Source organism: Glycine max, chromosome 9 (genome assembly GCF_000004515.6).
Source record: "Glycine max cultivar Williams 82 chromosome 9, Glycine_max_v4.0, whole genome shotgun sequence".
Classification (NCBI taxonomy): Eukaryota; Viridiplantae; Streptophyta; class Magnoliopsida; order Fabales; family Fabaceae; genus Glycine; species Glycine max.
The window spans coordinates 34886285-34905598 of record NC_038245.2 but is presented as its reverse complement, the minus strand read 5'-3'; the positions used below and the strand labels follow the sequence as shown (position 1 = coordinate 34905598).

At 33.7% G+C, this 19314-nt stretch overlaps 1 protein-coding gene across 1 annotated transcript; it reads right to left on the bottom strand.

Moving 5' to 3' along the window:
- Window positions 1-512: 512 nt before the first annotated feature.
- On the bottom strand, window positions 513-18147 carry LOC100777892 (tripeptidyl-peptidase 2). The gene is made up of 28 exons (XM_014762141.3): window positions 17753-18147; window positions 16661-16739; window positions 16481-16554; window positions 15570-15679; window positions 15387-15467; window positions 14736-14822; window positions 14246-14388; window positions 13335-13485; window positions 13130-13252; window positions 12870-12953; window positions 12594-12781; window positions 12302-12476; window positions 12076-12197; window positions 11902-11981; window positions 10777-10835; window positions 9010-9164; window positions 5074-5252; window positions 4513-4625; window positions 4276-4446; window positions 3643-3771; window positions 3431-3531; window positions 3239-3356; window positions 2695-2774; window positions 1739-1811; window positions 1183-1268; window positions 1053-1104; window positions 844-978; window positions 513-662 (listed from the first exon to the last, which is right to left on the bottom strand). Exons 1-28 carry the CDS (start codon window positions 17958-17960, stop codon window positions 579-581), a joined length of 3240 nt encoding a protein of 1079 aa, XP_014617627.1. The 5' UTR covers window positions 17961-18147; the 3' UTR covers window positions 513-578.
- Window positions 18148-19314: the final 1167 nt, after the last annotated feature.

Genomic DNA, 19314 nt, shown 5'->3' with positions numbered 1-19314 from the left:
TAAGAAATTTGAGGCATAATTACAGTACATCAGATATTTACAATATACACACATGCTCTGCTAAAATGTTAAAGGCATTAAAACCCACATGAATCACTTTACCAAAAAAGAAAAAGAAAAAAAGCATACATCATTCACTCATATCAGCAAAGACCCGTCCTTTTTTATAATTATTAAAATAAATTGGGTGAATAACCAATTTATAATTTAATATTCAAGATAAAGGAATATTCTAGAAGACATGTTTTCAAATACAGAATCAATAGATAGAAAATGTTCCATAAAATGCCATTGATTTGAATCAAGAAAGGTAATTAACTTCAATGATAAAATAAATTCAGTATAAGGTATACTAGCAAACTTCACCTCTACCTAATTAACCTTATTTCAGGCATCCTCGTTCACAGTCATTTACCAATGTTTCAAATAATGCAATTTATGGAGTATAACAATGGGAACATGGATAGTAATGCAATTGCCTCAAGAAGTAAAAAGATGCAAAAAGAGCATATATTGAACCATAAGTAAAACAGGAAATAGGATAAAAACCAAAAGGAAGCTCTTTCACTGATTTATGACTAGCATAGTACCTCTTCTTTTAAACGTTCTGAAACATTCTTCTTGGAAGATAAGGAAGAACCTTTTCCCTTGTCCTCATCAATCTTTCAAAAGATACATAATTAGACATTAACATAAGTCATATATTACATGATAGTTGATTCAACTACAGCACAGCCCAGTGCTAGCTCAAAGCAGCCACTTAGGAGTATGGGATGTGCAATTAACTTTATAAATCATACAAGAAGAAATGAAGGCAGGTAACTTTATGAGGCAGAGAGTAACCTTATTTGGGGGAACTATATAAGAAATATGATATGATGCAGGGTGCTTTTCGGGATTTTTATTCTCTCCCTGACCAGCAAAGGACAGCTTCCCATATGAAATTGCCCCAAGCAAAACAGATCCTTGTGGAGAATTCTGCAGAAATTTTACAATTGCCGTTACAACTGTCAGTGGCAATATCTGAAAGGTTGAAATGGATAGCAATGTACCTTGGGAAGCTTTTCTTTTGGTGGTGGACCAAGATATATTCCTTCTTTTATACTACCAATAAGTAAAAGTCAACACAAATACACAAGAAGAAATTTAAACCATTTTAGGACTACAAACATACTCACATACCCTGGAACTAGAGATAAGGATTTGAAGGAACCATTTCCCATAAGTGGGCCATCGGGTTGAGAGAAAAAGCTTAACCGAATGACATCCTGGAAACCAACAAAAACATAAATAAGAAAATGAATAGAATATTATCATCTAAATTTTAGTAGTGTGTATAGAATTATTATAGCTAGACAGCAGGAGCACCGTCGGATGGAGGCATGTATAACTCAATAACAAATTATTTTCGAACACGAGGATTAATTATCGGGAGAATTACAAATACATTTGAAAATTCCAGGCAAAAGGTTTTGCAATTTGGGCATGTCTAACCCAACAGCATTATCTGATCTTTGTAGCTGCCATGTGATTATACTAGTACACTAGTAAAAATACCATTTAATCATATTTTCAAAATTCTCCCCTTGATAAGATTTGTGGTGACTCATGACCCCATCTTTATCGTAAGTCACATAATCAATGCTAATTCAAAAAACTTCAATCATAGTGGAAAAGCTCTTCTAGATTTCAGCACCAATTGACCATTGTGAATACATAAATCGATATGATAAACTACCTTCTCTTCCAAATTTCGCTCAATGAATAACACCAAATGCCTCATCTTTTCCAAAATCTGCACATTGTCATGCCTGAAACCAAAAAAAAAAAAACAAAAAGTTATTGGAACCAATAACAACTGTCTTGAGCAGTCGTGTATTATTAGATATAACTGTAATAATAACTATCGTGTTGGTAGTTTTTGGTAGAGTAGGAGCTAATTTATTATCAGAAATTCTTTAATAATAAATGTCATTAGCAGTTATGTATTATTAGAATATGTTCAATAACAACTGTCATGTTGACAATTTAGGGCAGACATAATGACATATATTATTAAATGAGTGTAAACAGGGGAATATGATGGCTTGTCTCCTTGTACTTTGGACAGAGACTGATATCTGTAAGAGTCTATGACTCTGGGACAACAAATACTGCTGTATTCTATGTATTTTGTGTGATTTAATAATTCTGCTCAATTGGCGTTCTATCAGTGAAGGACTAAGATGAATGCACTTTTATGTATAAATATTTTATGAACCTAGAAATATTCCACTTGTGATACGCAGGCTTTTTTATTACAAGTATAGATAACTAAATCAAGCTTCCAAGTCCTCTTAACAATATTAGTTCACAAGAAGCATTCAACCACTACCTATGAATTGAAATATATTTCAAAATTTACAAAGTCGCCAGAATGTCATCAGATCTATAGAAAGCTCCAGTGTTATTAATGGCAGATGGTGGGACATGGCAGAATGCCAAAATTCCACCATATAAACACGCCATTGTGCCTTATAGTGCCACCATGGTGGGCCTCCCTTCACAAATTGCCTATGGTGGTTGACAAAAAATCTGCCACGCCATTCCACCATGGCGGCGACATGGCCGCTATTTAACAACACTAAGCTCCAATGGGAACAAACAAGCATGTGCACTCTCATCCAGGGTTTATGCTCAGAAAGAGACATGTACCTCAAATATAACTGTAAAATATATTCTCCTTTGGGAAGATTAGAAGAGCTTGGATAGACATCTCCACTTGAATATACGCGCTATAATCAGAACAGAAAAGGCATGAGATAAAATATATGAAGCAAACGAAGTACATGTTTATTTTAGAGAAATAATTGTTTTGTTTTTTTCACAACTTCCCACAAGAGCTTTAAAAATATGGGATTATTTCCTTGACAAAAAGCATTTCCAAACAGGTGCAAAGAGCTACAAAAATAGAAAAGATGTTGGAATACACCAAAGAAACAGATATCATCTGGCAAATGCCCATTAACACATGCATTCTCACCCAATAGGTTATAAATTCCACTACTCAGTGACCACTAGTGCATTACAATCAGTCAGGTGAAAACTTGCAAAAAAAAAAAAACAAATGTAAAACTCAGCATTTCTATATATGAGCAAAACTTACATGCAACTTATTATTCATAGGATTGAGCAAAATAATCTCTAATGTAAACTATTTAATTCATTTTTAGTAGAAGGAAAGTAAATATTAATATACCTTATTTGAGTCCGAAATCATATAAAATTGAGACTCAAATTTAGTGTCATATATCCTGTCATTTAGCAAAGGTATGTGAGGTTTTATTTGAGCTCCATCTTCCAATTTGATGTTGTAGCTGCAAAATCGGAGTACTGAGAAAAGGTCATCCAAATTATCGAACGAAAAATGACAATAAAATTTATAACTCACGTCAGAGTCAGTGCTAGTATCTGCTTTCCAGAAGGAAGTTTGTCACGATCTGTTGAAAGTGCAATAATCTTAGAATCTATTGGCCGATATGGGACCCTAATCTGCAAGTTTAATATTACATTAGAACGGGTAAATCTCATTGGTTTCAAAATTAACAGCATGACAGAATAGCATAAATAGAAGGGGGAAAATAGGAGCTTCAAAAAGATAACCTTGTTTAGAATTGCCACAGGTGCAAGTTCCTCAGATACCACTAGTGTTTCAGCATCAATCCTGACTGGTGCATCACTACCATCAAGTATAACTTCTTCTTGATTGACCTTTATCCCGTGAAAGACAACCTGAAATTTTATGTAGACAGCAGGATTGTATATTCAATGTAGAATGAAATAACACATCATATCCCACATTATAAAAGTGATCATACATGAAGCCAAAAAATATTCAGAGAAAAAGATCCAATTATAGCTTCAGAGGCTGCAATATATGAAAGGACAACCACAAAATTACTGGATCAAGTGGAAGAAAAAAATCATATGTTTATTCTTCATAAGATTTATCTACAGCCTTTGTCTTTTAACATTTGTTATTTAAGTTCCTGATCTGTTATATAGATATAAAAATGGCAAATTGTCAACCATTATCACACAATACAAGCAAGGTGATAAAAAGGAATTGAGATGCATTTAACATCATCAACATCAACTGCTAAAAGTAACAGGAATAATCACTATGCACCATGCAATTCAAAAACTAAAAGATTTTTCAGTTTGTCAAAAAGAAAAGGCAAGATCTTCCCAAATATCTGGGAGGAGGGAAATGCATCTAAATAAGAATTCTAGTACCTCAAAATCCACACTCGCGGTCTCATGACTCCCCATGCCACTTGACCAAAACTGAGAAATGACTAGTTCCAATGTCTGACCGCTTACTACCCTAAAGGCAAAGCTTTTGGCAGCAGGAGAAGGAAAATTTACAGAAGTCTCCCATTTCAAAGGTCTTCGCAGTGGGCACAGCTGGGCATAGAAAAATGTCAACAAGACTGGCCATAATCTGAAAAAATTTCAAGCCTCAAGTCATACCTGAACAGCATCCACATAAAATCTTCGTGCTGTGTCAAAACCTGATGTTTTCATCGTTACTTCGGCCCAAGATGCACCATGCGGCACTTCTATGTATCTCCTTTCTATATGGCCTAGTGAATCAACAAATAAAAAGAAAATAACTGAAAGTGTTAAACTCAATAAGTATATCTACTTGACTTTTGGGGCTAGGATTAGTATGTGGACTGGGCCAATGTGTATGACCCTTGTGCTACACTAGCACTCACAAACATGAATGAGATCTGTATAAAGATATCCTAACTAAATAAGTTGGAGCATCCCCATCATAAGTCTCACTGTAAGCATACTTTTAGAGCTACATACACGTAAATACAAAAGAACTGTGAATGCAATGAGAATATGGGATAAATAATTTAAGACAAATCCAATACTTGGTGTATTAGGCAAAAAAGAACAAGGCTACTGGGCAATAGCTTAAGTTTTGGTTGCTATGTGTTACATGTAGATGCCAGATTTAAAACCTTAGTAGGACACCAGTAAAAAGAAGCATGAAGATAAACTTAATCAACTAATGCACACCTGGCTGGAATAACATCTTTGAAAATGAAATTTGTGGAGGCTGATTAGTTACAGCCTTGGGCTTTGTTATGGTGATTGGAATTCTGAAGAGAGGACCACGCCATGGAGCTTTGCAGTCAACACCATAGACCTCAAAATAATGAAGACCATCAGAAAGATTGGAAGGATCCACCACTACACTAAAAGTGGAAGAAAACAAGTTGAGTAAGTAATAAAACAAAACTACAAATTAAAATTATTTAACAGAAACTCAATCAAAATAACAAATAAAAAAAAAGCTGTATGCTAAGTCTATTTTAGTTCTACCTAGTGAATTTTCCTTTAGTATTAGAGTATGTAAATACATAACTGTGAAAACAGTTTTGTTTCATAATTGTAAGGGTTGTTAGTTTTTCCCTAACAACATCCAGGCAGTTACATTTTGTTAGAAGTTAGTTACGATTAGTTAGAGTTAGTTATGGCTAGTTTCTCAGTTGTAACTAACTCAAATCAACTTTTCAGAATCAATAATATCAGTTTTTCCTTCTCCTGTTCTCAATGTTTTTGCTTATTCTCTCTGTTCTCTCAATTCTCTAATTCTGATATGGTATCAGAGCTTGTTTCTTCGCAAAAGCTCTTCTCTTCAGTTTATCGAGCTTCACCTTCACATCCATGGCTTCTGCATCTCAAGGTTTCAGTTCGCATTCATTTCCAATGACGATAGCTGAGAAATTGGATGATTCCAACTATCTACACTAGCAACAACACGTCGAACCAGTCATCAAATCGCATAAGCTGCAGAGGTTTGTGGTTAATCCAATCGTTCCGCCTCAATTTCTCACAGAAGATGATCGAATCATGGATCACGTTAATCCTGAATATGAAGCATGGGAAGTACAGGACCAAACACTCCTTGTTTGGCTTCAACCGACGCTCTCAAAATCCGTTCTTTCATGCGTGTTAGGCTCGAATCACTCCTATCAGGTGTGGGAGAAGATTCACGAGCATTTCAGCCTTCACACCAAGTCTTGGGCACGTCAATTACGGACTGCGATGCGTGCTGTCTCACTCGAAGGGAAAAAGATGGATGAGTACCTTCACAAAATCAAAAGCTACGTCGACGAGCTTGCTGGTGTTGGAGTTCCAATTCGCCATGAGGAGCATGTCGATGCTATTCTTGAAGGTCTACCTTCGGATTATGCGCCAGTAGTTTCCGTGATTGAAAGCAAGAAACATACGCCATCCATTGCAGAGATTGAGACTCTGCTTTATGGCCACGAAACTCGCCTTGTTCGGTACAATCGAGACACTCAGATGCTTGCACCTCCATCCCTGAATTACACTCAAGGTTATTCAAGTACTGGTTCTTCATCTTTTGTGTCTCCTAATGACTTTCATATTACTTTCAAACTTAATAAGCTATTACATGTTCCTTCAATTTCAAAAAATTTGTTAAGTGTCAGTCAATTTGCTAAAGATAATGCTGTTTTCTTTGAGTTTCATCCTCACTCATGTTCATGTCTTGTGAAATCACAGGGGACCAATAAAGTGCTCCTTCAGGGTGCTGTAGGTGTTGACGGCCTCTATTCATTTCATAGCATCAGACTTCAGGACCACAAACCTCAATTGTTATCAACATCATCTTCTACTGCTAATAAAGATTCTGTTGTTTCACCTCCTAGCACTGTTAATCTTTGGCATGCTAGGTTAGGACACCCCAATAGTCATGTACTGAAACTAGTTTTTGATCAGTGTAATATTTTGTTATCTAATAAAATGATTTCAGATTTTTGTGCCTCTTGTTATATGGGAAAATGTCATAGGTTGTCTTCTCATTCATCTACTTCAGTTTATTCCCCTTTAGAACTTATCTTTACAGATTTATGGAGACCTTCTCATTTAACCTCCTACTCTAGATTCAAATATTATGTGTCATTTGTTTATGCTTTTTCAAGATACAGTTGGATATTTCCTATTAAAACCAAAGCTGAAACTACATCTGTATTTCAAAATTTCAAGTCATCTGTTGAACTTCAACTTAAGACTAAAATAAAAAGTGTTCAATCTGACTGGGTGGATGAATACAGACCCTTTTCTGCTCTATTAGCCTCCTATTGTATTTCACACAGATTAATTTGCCCACACACTCATCATCAAAATGATGTAGTTGAGAGAAAACTTAGACACATAGTAGACCTACGACTCACATTGCTCCATCATGCAACTTTTTTTTTTTTTTGGAAGGCAAAAATATATATTATTGATATGAATCATAGCAGTACCAGTGAATTTTATCTCTACAGTTTTGGGATTATGCTTTTGTCACTGCAGTTTATTTGATTAATAGACTACCCACTGCATCCCTCAATTTGTTATTCCCTTTGTTACTCTTTTCAACAAAGAAGCTGATTTTCATTTTCTTAAAACATTTGGTTGTGCTTGTTTTCCTTTGTTGAAACCTTATCATACTCATAAACTCAACTTTAGGTCTCAAGAGTGTATATTTTTAGGGTACTCCTCATCACATAGAGGCTATAAATGTCTATCTTCAACTGGTAGAATTTATATTTCTAAGGATGTTTTGTTTAATGAATTGAGATTTCCTTATTCGGATCTATTTTCCTCATCACAATGAAGTTGTAATCATGACATTGTCTTGTTGGAGTTGTTGTAAACTACTTTTGCTAGACTGTTTATTTTATAGTTTAATTGGATTTCTATTGGTTAGGTTTAGACTGTTACTTGAAGAATTAATTATTTTCCAATAATGCTTGTGCATCACTTGTCCTGTGTCAATTATAGTAGGTAGAAACTCGTAAATGCTCAGTCACAAGCTCATCAAAATTGTGGATATATGTTTCTTAATGACGGCAAAGAGTTGTCTTAGTATTCTACTCCAGCAATTCTGATATTGTTTTATTGGTGAGCCCAATATAATGCTCATATGGGAAATTTCAATACTTCTGTTTTGTTAATATTTAGAAGTCTGATAAGCTAGTACTTTTAGAAGTAAACCATTATTTTAGAAAAGGTGAAAAATCAATGAAGCTTAAGTTGAAAGGGAAATCTAGCAACACACTATTATCGAGAATCACATAAGTGTGTACATCTCATCAATATTAAACGAGTCCCCACTCATAGTTTTGTAATTTCTTATAAATTTTAACCAATGGTAATGTCTGTGTTAGCGTGTTTACTAGCAATCTTCTTGTTGAAATTCTAGGAAATTTCAATTGGGCTGTATTGTAAGTTAGCCCCTGTTTTTGCTCTCAGGATAGCTAGGTATTATTTATTGATAAGTTTGAGGCTTGCATTGAGCCTGAGGTCATCTCAGTTAGGTGACAGTTGCAATTTGGTTCATGCAAGATTGCAATGTGTCTACTTCAAAATTATTATATAAGTAACAGTGTACCATGAAAAGGTTAGATCTGATATTGATTATGCAACAGACCACGACACAAAATTGTGATAACAGAAAACCAATTGCTTTACAAATGCAAATATGCAATGGAAGTGTTTTGACTCAAGCAGGAAGAATTGACATTACGCAGGCAAGGCAAACACAATCATTTCAATTCCCCACAGAAGCCATACATCTAATTATTATCAAAAGGAGAGAAGGAATAAAAAAGGTGTACAAAATTAGTATCTTGTTCAGAAAACTTTGCTATGAATTTTATTCAGAAAGCTAGTTTTACAAGTTTTACAGCTGTACAAAATTAAAATATAAACCCATAAGGCTAAAGACACAGAACTAAAATAATTAGATTAACAGGAACATCTCTATATGTCTAACAAATTAATATTGAATTAACAAAAATCAGGTGCGTAATAATTTCAGGTTATCACAAAAAATAAAATAGATAACAGCAAAGACTATTTTGGCAACACATTCAAGGTAAACTTATGGCAATATATGCAAACAATGAAAATAATGGTGAAGTAAAGCACACTAACTTGAAGGTGCGACCATTATAAGTGAGCAATAGATAGTCAGGGGCCTTGATAACTGTCTCTTCTGTAGAATGTAATTCAATGCACTCCTCAAATGGAACCAAATCCTTGAAGTTGTCAGCATCTTCATGAAATTTTGGATTAAGTTGCACTGTCCACTGTGAATATGTGTGAGCAAAAGTTTGAAAAGAATTACTAACTGAAATCATAATGGACCCAACCGCAATAAAATTTACAAGTAGCTAATGAAAAGATTAGAATTTTGAAAAGTACAAGCAACCAGAGAATATGGGTCAAAACTTATTCCATGATAAGTCAACCAAATTAATTGGGTGATTGATTATAATTGACATATGGCTGTTAATTTGAAATTCAATAAAACAATTCACTATTGTATAATTTTCCATCCAGCTACGCATTATACCACTATAATGTTTTGGAGTAAACCACCATGCACCACTATCACAGATTGATAACTAACTACTTGATGAGATTGGATTCATGGGCCAACTATGTATGAAACTTTGGTGCGATAATCAAGTTAACATTCACATTGCCTCAAACCCAGTGTATTGTAAAAAAAGAATAGAACACATAAAAGTCAATTGCCACTTTATTCAAGAAGAGTTAGAAAAAAATGAAGAATTTATTATGATAGAAAAGTACAAGCACAAGAGGATAAGAAATCCCTAAGACCTGACAAAATCAAAACCAAAATAAAAGGGGGGGAAGGAAAACTGAGAACAAGAAACATACAACACAGCATGTCAATCTCTCCATAAGACCAGAACTCAATCCCCAAAAAGACCGTGAGAAGAATACCACAATGAATAGAAAAAAATACTTCATCCTAAATGACCTCAAGACAACCAACAACCAGTAAAGATTGTAGCATTTATTTTACCAACCAAATACACCAAAGCAATACAAATTGAGAAAAAGATTTAGCTAAGACTTATGCCTACTGCATGTTAGAACTGGAAAACAAAATCAACAAGTAGCTGATATCTTCAAGAGGGCACATGATGGGAGTAAGGCTAATTATCATTGTTTCATTGTTTCCTAATAATATGTTGAACACTTGAATATATTAGGAATCAGGCCACTCATTATAAATAATTAGACTTCCTAATTAATGTAGGTTGTACAAATTAGAAATTAGAATTATTCCGTCATTAACAACTGTATGTTTTCAAAAATAAGTCATTATACTAATAAGTCATTATTATTGTTTTCAAAAATATTTTCTAAAATTTGTTAGTCCCTTTACTACGTGTGAAGTGTTTGTCCCTTGAGAACATTTCCTAAAAAATTTTACCCTGAGCACTAGAACAAAGCATTTGAAGAAAATAGAAAAAGAGAATGACAAGACATCTCCCTGCTCTTTCTGTTTTTTATTTATTTTAAAACACTTCTTTTCGAAACAACTTTCAAAACTTCTAATAGATTTTGAATAAGAAATTGATTGCAACATATTGTAGAATTGTTTTAGAAAATTGTTTTCAAAACAAAAAAGTAAAACAGGAATCAAACAGACCCACAATTCCTCACCAATTTTTTACCAACAGAATTACGGACTCTATTTTATGTTCTTTCCTTAAGGATGTAAGCTAGTGTAGCATAGTTAACTCATCAATTTCTCATCATTTGTATAAGATTACAAGTCATCAGTAATTGTTTTTCCCATCTTAAATTCATTCTACAAGTTTCAAAAGACCTGATTCAATCATTGTGATCAACAATGCACAACAAATTTATCAATGATCTCACCTCCGTAGATTGTTGGCAAGCACTAGCCTCCCTAAGGTAGATGCCCCTTGATGAAGGACCTGTTATTAGAAATCATACAAAAGCATCAGATATTACTCTACAATCTAGCTTTTCCTCCTAGACAAGTTACACATACACTTTCCTGATTTCAATTTTAATGTATAACAACATTTGTGCACCAAGTCATCTAATTAATTGGATTATTTATCAATGGGCAATGCAACAATATTTCAAAGATGAAAACAATATTGACCTCCTTAGAAATCAATGCTTCTCTATTTTTCAGCCATGAAACATTCTATGTTCATGTTAAAACTTATATAGTAATCGTTGGAAAAACTCTCTATATATTAGGAATTGCTGTCTAGGATAGATGAATAGTCACATTTGCGTATAGCGCTAATCATTATTCTTAGGGAGTTGCATTTTTATTTATTACTCTTAAATGCAATTTATTCTGAAATGAGTATAAATATAGATGCCGCTGAGTGCTTTTTCACTCCAGCAATTTACCAAAAATCTCAATCTCTAACTGTAATTCTCTTTCCAAACATTAGAATTTTCTTTCTCATATAGGTTGTCATGTTTTGTATGCTAATGTAACTCTATCATCAACTTTAGACAGGAGCAAGGAAGTTGAGAGACAATCCTAGGCAAGAAAAAAAAAATTCATACAAATTCACAATATTAGACGAAATGTTCACTATATACAAAAGAATGTCTGCCAACCTATTTTCCCCGAGTAACTTAATTGTATATATTGTCATGAACCAACTATCTTTTAGGTGAAGTCACATGAAAGATTTTATATCTAACACACCCCTCATGCAAAAGCCCTTAGTAGCACCAGGTAGGGTGGGCTATTGCATTGCCTGCACTCTTGTTAGAACAATGGAGGTTAAATTATTGGGCTTTGATATCATTTAATGTGCCAAATGCCAACTATCCCAAAATCTTAAGCCATTAGGTAAAGGCTCGAGAATGATTTTAATCTCACATATAGCAATAACATGCTACACTTTCTACTGTTAGAAATATAAGGGAAAGCCAAAAGATAATATATTTCCCGTCTTCTTTGTTCACATAAGGGGAAGGTAAAAAGTACATTGTAGAATGTAAACTCACTTGTTTTTCCACATTGCTGGATTTTTATTTGATACCAAACACATGGAACATTTTGGCACTTCTGTATATATTCAAAAGCCCTGTCAAGGAGTATATGATTTAAGTCAATAAACGTCACAAAACTAGGATTTACTAAAATTTTCATAGAAGTAAAAACTGGGCAGATTATTTAACTTGTCAACTTGCATAAGCCCTTGTCCAGTGGATAATTTATCCTCAGGTAAATCACCTATGGGAATTGCAGTATTTTCAAGTGCCTTCCTCACACTGTATGGACTCACAGGGATTCCCTCGGCCTGAATGCAGATCATACACATGCAACACATCAGAAAACTAGAGATATGTGTGCAAGTAAAGACCACTAAATAAGATAAGCTACAAAAGAACCACATGCAAGAACCTTCATTGCACTTATGAGCAACGCAGTTCCTCCACAGGCTGATGGTGATGCCATTGATGTCCCATTCATGAGCATACGCCGTTGAAGAGTCCATGTGGGGACAGGAGCAACAGCACCACCGGGAGCACTCACACAAACACCAAGGTCTCCATCAGCTGTTGGTCCTCGGCTAGACCTGCAAAGTTATTTGCATCAATCATGCAATGATAATGATGCAAAAAAAGGTAATGAAATTAAGACACGAGGATATAAAAAGTCATCCAATTAGGAAGTTTCAGAGAAGTGAATATACCAAGTGTATTCAAGCCCATCAGATGGAGGTTCAACAACACAATGAGCACCGGCAGCCATAGCAGGAGACACATATGCGCCAACACCTATGATACTTGAAGATGTACCACCAGGTGCACCAACAGTGCTCAATCCTGGCCCGCTATTACCAGCACTGCTAATAAATATCAGACGATACTTGTTCACCACCTATAAGTAAACCAACCAAAACAACAACTAAGAGAATAGATAATAAATGATATCAGTGCTCAGCTAAAATGAAAGTCTAAGAAAATACCTCATTCACAAGATCAACAAAGCGTCCATAGTCTGGCAGTAATGTTGCTTCACCATAACTCATATTGATAAGGTCACACTTATGCTGAAAAAGAAATACTGCATGCCCATCAATAAAAGTCTTATGCAGGATGTTATAAGATCCTAAAACAAACTCAGTTCATCAGACACACAAAAATCAAAGGCAAATTATATTTCACTTGTCAAAATATCCAGGATAATCAGTTAAAGAGGAGTAAAAAGAAGAAAATTTTGAAGCACCTCCACAGCTGCTATCAGTGCCCGAATCAAACCAGTTCCTGTTTCCATTGAACCTAAGCGAGAATCCCCAATTTTACAAGATATTATTTGTGCACCAGGTGCAACTCCATTCAACAAGGGCTCCTAACAACAAAATTGTATATCAAAAGGTATACTATTCCTTGCAAGAATATTGCACTATATAGATAAAATTATATATTGGTACCTTTGGGTGGAAAGCAGTAGCTATACCGGCAACATGGGTGGCATGTGCCGAACAGTCTGTTACAATACTTAAGACATTCCCATCACTATAGACATTAACAACAAATGTACAAGCATCTAATTTGCTGAAGACGCCATACTTTCTCTCAATCCTGAAAGAATAGGCAGTCACAGTTAGTATTGAAATCACTTAACGATTTTAATGCAACTTGATAGAAACAAAAATGACAACAATTGCTTCAATAGCTAAACCACATAAATTAGTTTCTTTGATGGCAAAGTAAATTAATTCAGAAACATCAAACTATAGTAAAGCTGGGAACCAAGCTCTTCCCAACTCAATCGTTAAGTTGCTCCTTTTCTAGGAAAAAAAGTTATCAATTTGATTTTTTTCTGTAATACAAAAACCAGATAGAAACCCATAACCCTGAGTGGAGAAACCAAATACATTCAGAAGTACTGTTTGCAGAATGTCATCTAAACAGTTTTGTTGTACCAAAAAAACTGAACAATATGATGACATAAAAATCAAGTGTCAAATTGTTTCAAAAGAAATTTTCAAAAACATAAGAACAACACACTGAAGATTCAATCCGATTCAAATCATTTCACATTTTACTTTATATTTAAAAGATATGACATATATTTTCATATATACAACATTTACAGTAGCATTTTGTCATAATATAAATAACTCCAGAAAACAAGGTGGGAGTCAAATACTCAATAGAACATGGTTTTCAAACCAAAGCTGTAAGCAGTGACAATCAAAGAAAAGGTTCATTGCAGTAGGAAATATGTAGCCCAAACCCAAACACGAGTATTTGCCAATTTCGCAATGCATCTCCAGACAAAAGCTATCAACTAAGATCAACTGTTATAATAAATATTAACACCAGGAATTAAATGTACCTATAATTAGTTAAAGGCATAAAACTAGCAAGCTTCCCACAATTTGGATCATCCTCCAGACTCTGTGTGTCAAGGGCTACCCTCCAAACCTCTCCATCATGCCAGACAACAGCATCTATGACAGGCCCTTTATCATCATAGCTCTAAAACATAAAACAGCATTTCCTTTTCAATGTAAGGAATTCAAGTTGAAAAAATTCTCAGTGGGAGCACAAACACAAGTATAAATGTCTCTTTTAGTTTGAGTCATTGAGACGAGTCAGAGGGAGAAAAAACAAGAAATTCATTGTTTATGTGTGGCCAGGTGGAAAAAAAAATTCAACATTATTTCATACAGAGACAATCATTCTATCAATATCCTCATTCCACCACTTATGAGTGTCCTATAATGATATAAATTCAAATCAATTGTTCATTACCTATTTCAAGGACAGGAAAAGACACAAATACCCGAAGAGCAACAAAGGAAGATGACATGCTCAGCACTCACCTCAGATTGCCTTCTCAGAATATCAAGTCTATTCTGGAGATCTTCCCGGGACATTTTAAGTTTTACGTCTTCTACCTTGATGTGTTTCTAGAAAATGTATCATAGTTTGAGTTATATGGAACAAGAACAATATAAAAACATAAATAAAAACAACCAAATCATATCTGGATAAGCATGATAGCTATTCATCAAATCAAGAGTACTATCTGCAATTTGCTCTGGTAATTAAATTAAAAAAATCAACAGGCAATCATATCGGTAAATGAGCATCCAGAAGGAAAAAATAGCACATAACACACTCACATACTCATAGGCTATGTTGAATCCTTAAAAAAAAATTCATCTGTTCATAATAGCATAATGCACTACTGATGAGTACTTACAGAAAGAATGTTAAGAAAATACAGCAGGAAAAGCAGGATGGGATATGAAAGGATAAATTTCTTATCTTGTCTCAAACACAGTACCAATCAATGTATCAACCAGACACAAGATAGGAAAATGTAATAACAAAAAGAGAACATGTGAACAGTTTGCCCCTGCAATATGCCATTCCTACTAAACCAAATGTTGAAGTGTTGACTATATCATATGTAATTTTCAGTTCTACCATTCTAGCATATGCAAGAATCAATAAAATTTCCAATGAACCTGATCAAAGTCAGCAAGTTGTTTTACAGCCTTAGCAATTTCCTCCTGGTTTTTCTCATCCCACTTTTTCTTTCTTTCTTTCTGCCAATGAGCATTTCAAGAGGAGAAAACAAAAATTACATCTAATAGCCAGAGGTATGAAGCCTAGAGAAGCTAAAATATTTCAAAAAACTGTATTACCACCTTCAAACGAGAAATCACATCTTCCGTGAATAGCTCATAAACTAATTTATAACCCACACGCCATTCACCAGAAGGATTTTTCCATGAAGTATTGATAACCAATGATGCCCCTGTACAATATTTTTCAGGAAGACCAAGGCAACAACAAGAGCTTAATAATTCAATTTCCATTTCCTATACATTACTCTAATAGACAGAAAACATAAATAAAAATAAGAAAAATAAATACTTTGTCAGACTTGTTGGAGGAGAATATTTTAAGAGCCTGTTTGGTTTCTGTTTTCAGTAAGAGCTTTTGGTTTTTAATAATAAAGAATTAATGAAACCTTGTTTAAGAGTGTTTCCTTATCTTAATTTTTCAAAACAATACAACAAGGTAGGAGTTTTAAAACCAAGAAAACAAAAACAGTTCAAATATACTTTTAAATTTATTATTCTGTAAATAATAAAAAATTGAAACACTGCCTCATCAACAGAAGGGTTGTAATTTAAAGAACAAGTTGATTTTGGAACTACTATGGGAACAAATTATCTAAGCATATTTTTATTATTTTTGTTCTTCAAAACTGTTTTTGAATTATATTTTACAGAAATTTGATTTTTACAACAACAAAATAAAATCAAAACAAATCAGTCCCTTGTATTCTTAATTTTCACTTAATTAGGGTATATTAAAAATCACGTCTTTAATGTATATGTGATCAGGAGTATCAATTTGTTTACAAACTGCCCTACTCACTGTAATAATTGTCTAGTTTCATCCCTAAACGAGGTCACCAACTCACCATAATTTGCATGTAGTATTCTTTTGCAAATACCTCCTGAGTTACAAGCAATTACTACAATATACTGAAAAACGTCTAAACATAATTATTTGTATCAACAGGCTATATACCATTCCTAGCACTAACCTGATGCCCCACAAATACGACCATCAGAATCGGCCTTCACCACCTTTGAGGTATCAATATCACCACTCCCTGTGCTGAGGAAAGAAAAAGTGCCATATATTAATTGGGAAACCAATAAACACTCAAAAGAAATATCAGCTAAACTAAATATCCAAAATGAAGTACTTTCAATTTATTTACCAATCAATGACATCAAGAACTTTTGGTTTCCCATCTGAGGTAATCTGTAATCCATCAGCAGCTGGGTCTACACCAGAATCTGTAAACATGCAGATCTAACGATTTAACAAATTTGTCATATGAACTATTAACAAATACAATCAGACAGTATAACAAAAACATACTTAAGAATACAAGCAACATAATCATTAAAAGACATTTTAGTAGCAGCAAATTAAATTGGCACATAGCCAATGCAAGAGAAGAGTGAAGGTTACAATCATTACTCTAGGTTCTAGTGAGAACGTACTAGTAAAAGTGATTCGGATTAAAAACAGAAGCCTAAAAATGCAAACATAGCTAATAACGAACACAGCACACAAGTATCTTCATCACTAAATTGAAACAGAAAAAAACATCTAAAAATTCAAAAAACAATAAATCCGTAACATGTGAATACAGACACAACACGAAATCTTAATCGCCAACACTCCTTACAAAATGTTTCCTAAAGCAATAAAAAACACTTCTTTAGCGCTGCCAATCCAACAATGTCACTACAACAGGTTCTCTCTTGTTAATTCCATCTCTCATTCGTTCACATCAAAATCCAAACCACACAAATGGACATCACTAAATCACTTTCCATTACAACAACTATGAACTCAAATAATTTCAGCACTTCTTCAATTTCTTTTCATCAAATTCACAATTTATCTCCACTCACTCCACTAAATTCACACATGCAAAGCAAGCACACAACTAATCCGAAAACAAAGAGACAATAAAACGCATCTTAATTTTGATTAATTCCACTCACAAAACTCCACACAGTCCACTGATTTAACACATGCAAAGCAAACACACAATTAACCTGAAAAACAAAGAGATAAACGCGTCTTAATTTCGATCATTTCCACTCTTAAATTCTTACTATTACATAATACAGCTTAATCATACAACAAATTAACTCGAACACAATCCTCAACTCGAGATCATTTCCAATTTATCGCTTGAGAACGTTTCCACAACCTAAAAATCTTAAAAAATAAAGAAAAAAAAAAGAGGAAATTGAAGGGAAAGTAGGAGAGTCAACGGTATAGCTAGGAGTACCGAAGATAGCAATGAGAGCGCCGCGACCGTCGTATTCGGGATGAGCGTCGAAGAAGCGATTGACGCCAATCTCTTTCTTAGGCATGAGCGAAGCTAAGAAGGTCGATTCGTTCAGCTTGAAGTCATGGAGAGAAGAACCATCCTTCTTCTTGTTGTTGTTGTTGCTGCTGCTGTCATCGGCGGTGGAAGTGATGGAAGAGCAAGGCATTGGCTTGTGAGCAGTACGGTGGCGTTTTGAAGAGATGCAAGTCGACGGTGGAAGCTCTTTGTTTAATTGTTTTGCGTGTGTGAGACCCTTGGGTTGGGAGTGATGAAAACAATGATGATGTGATGGGAGAGGGGAACGTGAGTGTTGCAGTTGCCTGTCGGGTTTTGGTTATGCTGCGTAGAGGTGAGTGAAAAGAGGGTGTTTTGGTCATCTCGGGAGGAGGAGCCGACGTGGCAATGACATTTTGGATCTAGAATTTATACTAACTCAAGGATCTTATTCAGGAAATATAAGATAAATAGTCACTTTTCTTCTTCAACTTCAAGATTAAAATACATTCAAGATTAAAATACAAAAGTTAGTAATATGACAAATATATATTCAATTATTAAAGTTCATTGTTGTCGCTAATAAGATAACCTACGCACGGAGTACAAATTTGTTACGGAAATGATTGTCAAATTAAATTGACAGTATAGAAATATATTTGTCGTAGTACTTTCACTTGTTTATATAGAGACATATTTATCACAATAAAATAGCCTACTTTTGTCTTTCCACTATGTTAACAAATTTCAGAAAAATAAAAATACAAAATTTAATCCCTGAAAGTATAAAAAGTACGACAAATATATTCGGACGTTAATAATAGATTGTGACTAATTATTATTATTATTATTATTATTATTATTATTATTATTATTATTATTATTATTATTATTATTATTATTATTATTATGTTTTGTAATTTAATGCTTTGTTTGTTTAGTACTTATGCAATATCTTTTTTAAATTTCCTTTTAAAATATATATTTTTATTATTTTGATTTTCTTGTCAAACCTTAATCTTTGGTATTAAAAAAAACTTTATCTTATATCTTATAATTTTATCAAAATTTCTACTAAATTTTTGACCTTTAATCTTTAAAATTATTCCATATCTCAATTTCAATTTAAGTATCCTTATATTTAAATTGAAAATAATATGTCAAGAGTCTTGAGTAGAAAAAACACAATCGGGCGTGGGACCAAATTTATTTATTTATTTATTTATTTTAAAAAAATAATTTAATCAACTATTTTATAAAAAAAAGTCTCACAAAATTTAAACTAAATAAAGCTAAAGTGGAATTATAAGTCTTTTTCCTTAATCAATAATATATATATATATATATACCTCAAATATGAAAGAAGCACTTGGATAAACCTTAGGTGTTTTCACTCGAGACAATACTTATTATACATAATATGAATTAAATGAAAATCGTTACTAACAAATAAAGAACTCAAATAAATTTAAATAAAAAATACAATAATGTTCAAACTAATACAAAAGTTAACTTCAAACAAAAAA

Bases quoted from the DNA above. Each gene is read 5' to 3' on its own strand.
- LOC100777892 (XM_014762141.3), bottom strand. From the start codon at position 17,960: ATGCCTTGCTCTTCCATCACTTCCACCGCCGATGACAGCAGCAGCAAC. The intron at 3,772-4,275 runs GTACTAGAATTC...ATAAAATTTCAG, and splicing joins CCGCGAGTGTGGATTTTGAG to GTTGTCTTTCACGGGATAAA. The intron at 663-843 runs GTTACTCTCTGC...ATCTTTTGAAAG, and splicing joins ATATAGTTCCCCCAAATAAG to ATTGATGAGGACAAGGGAAA.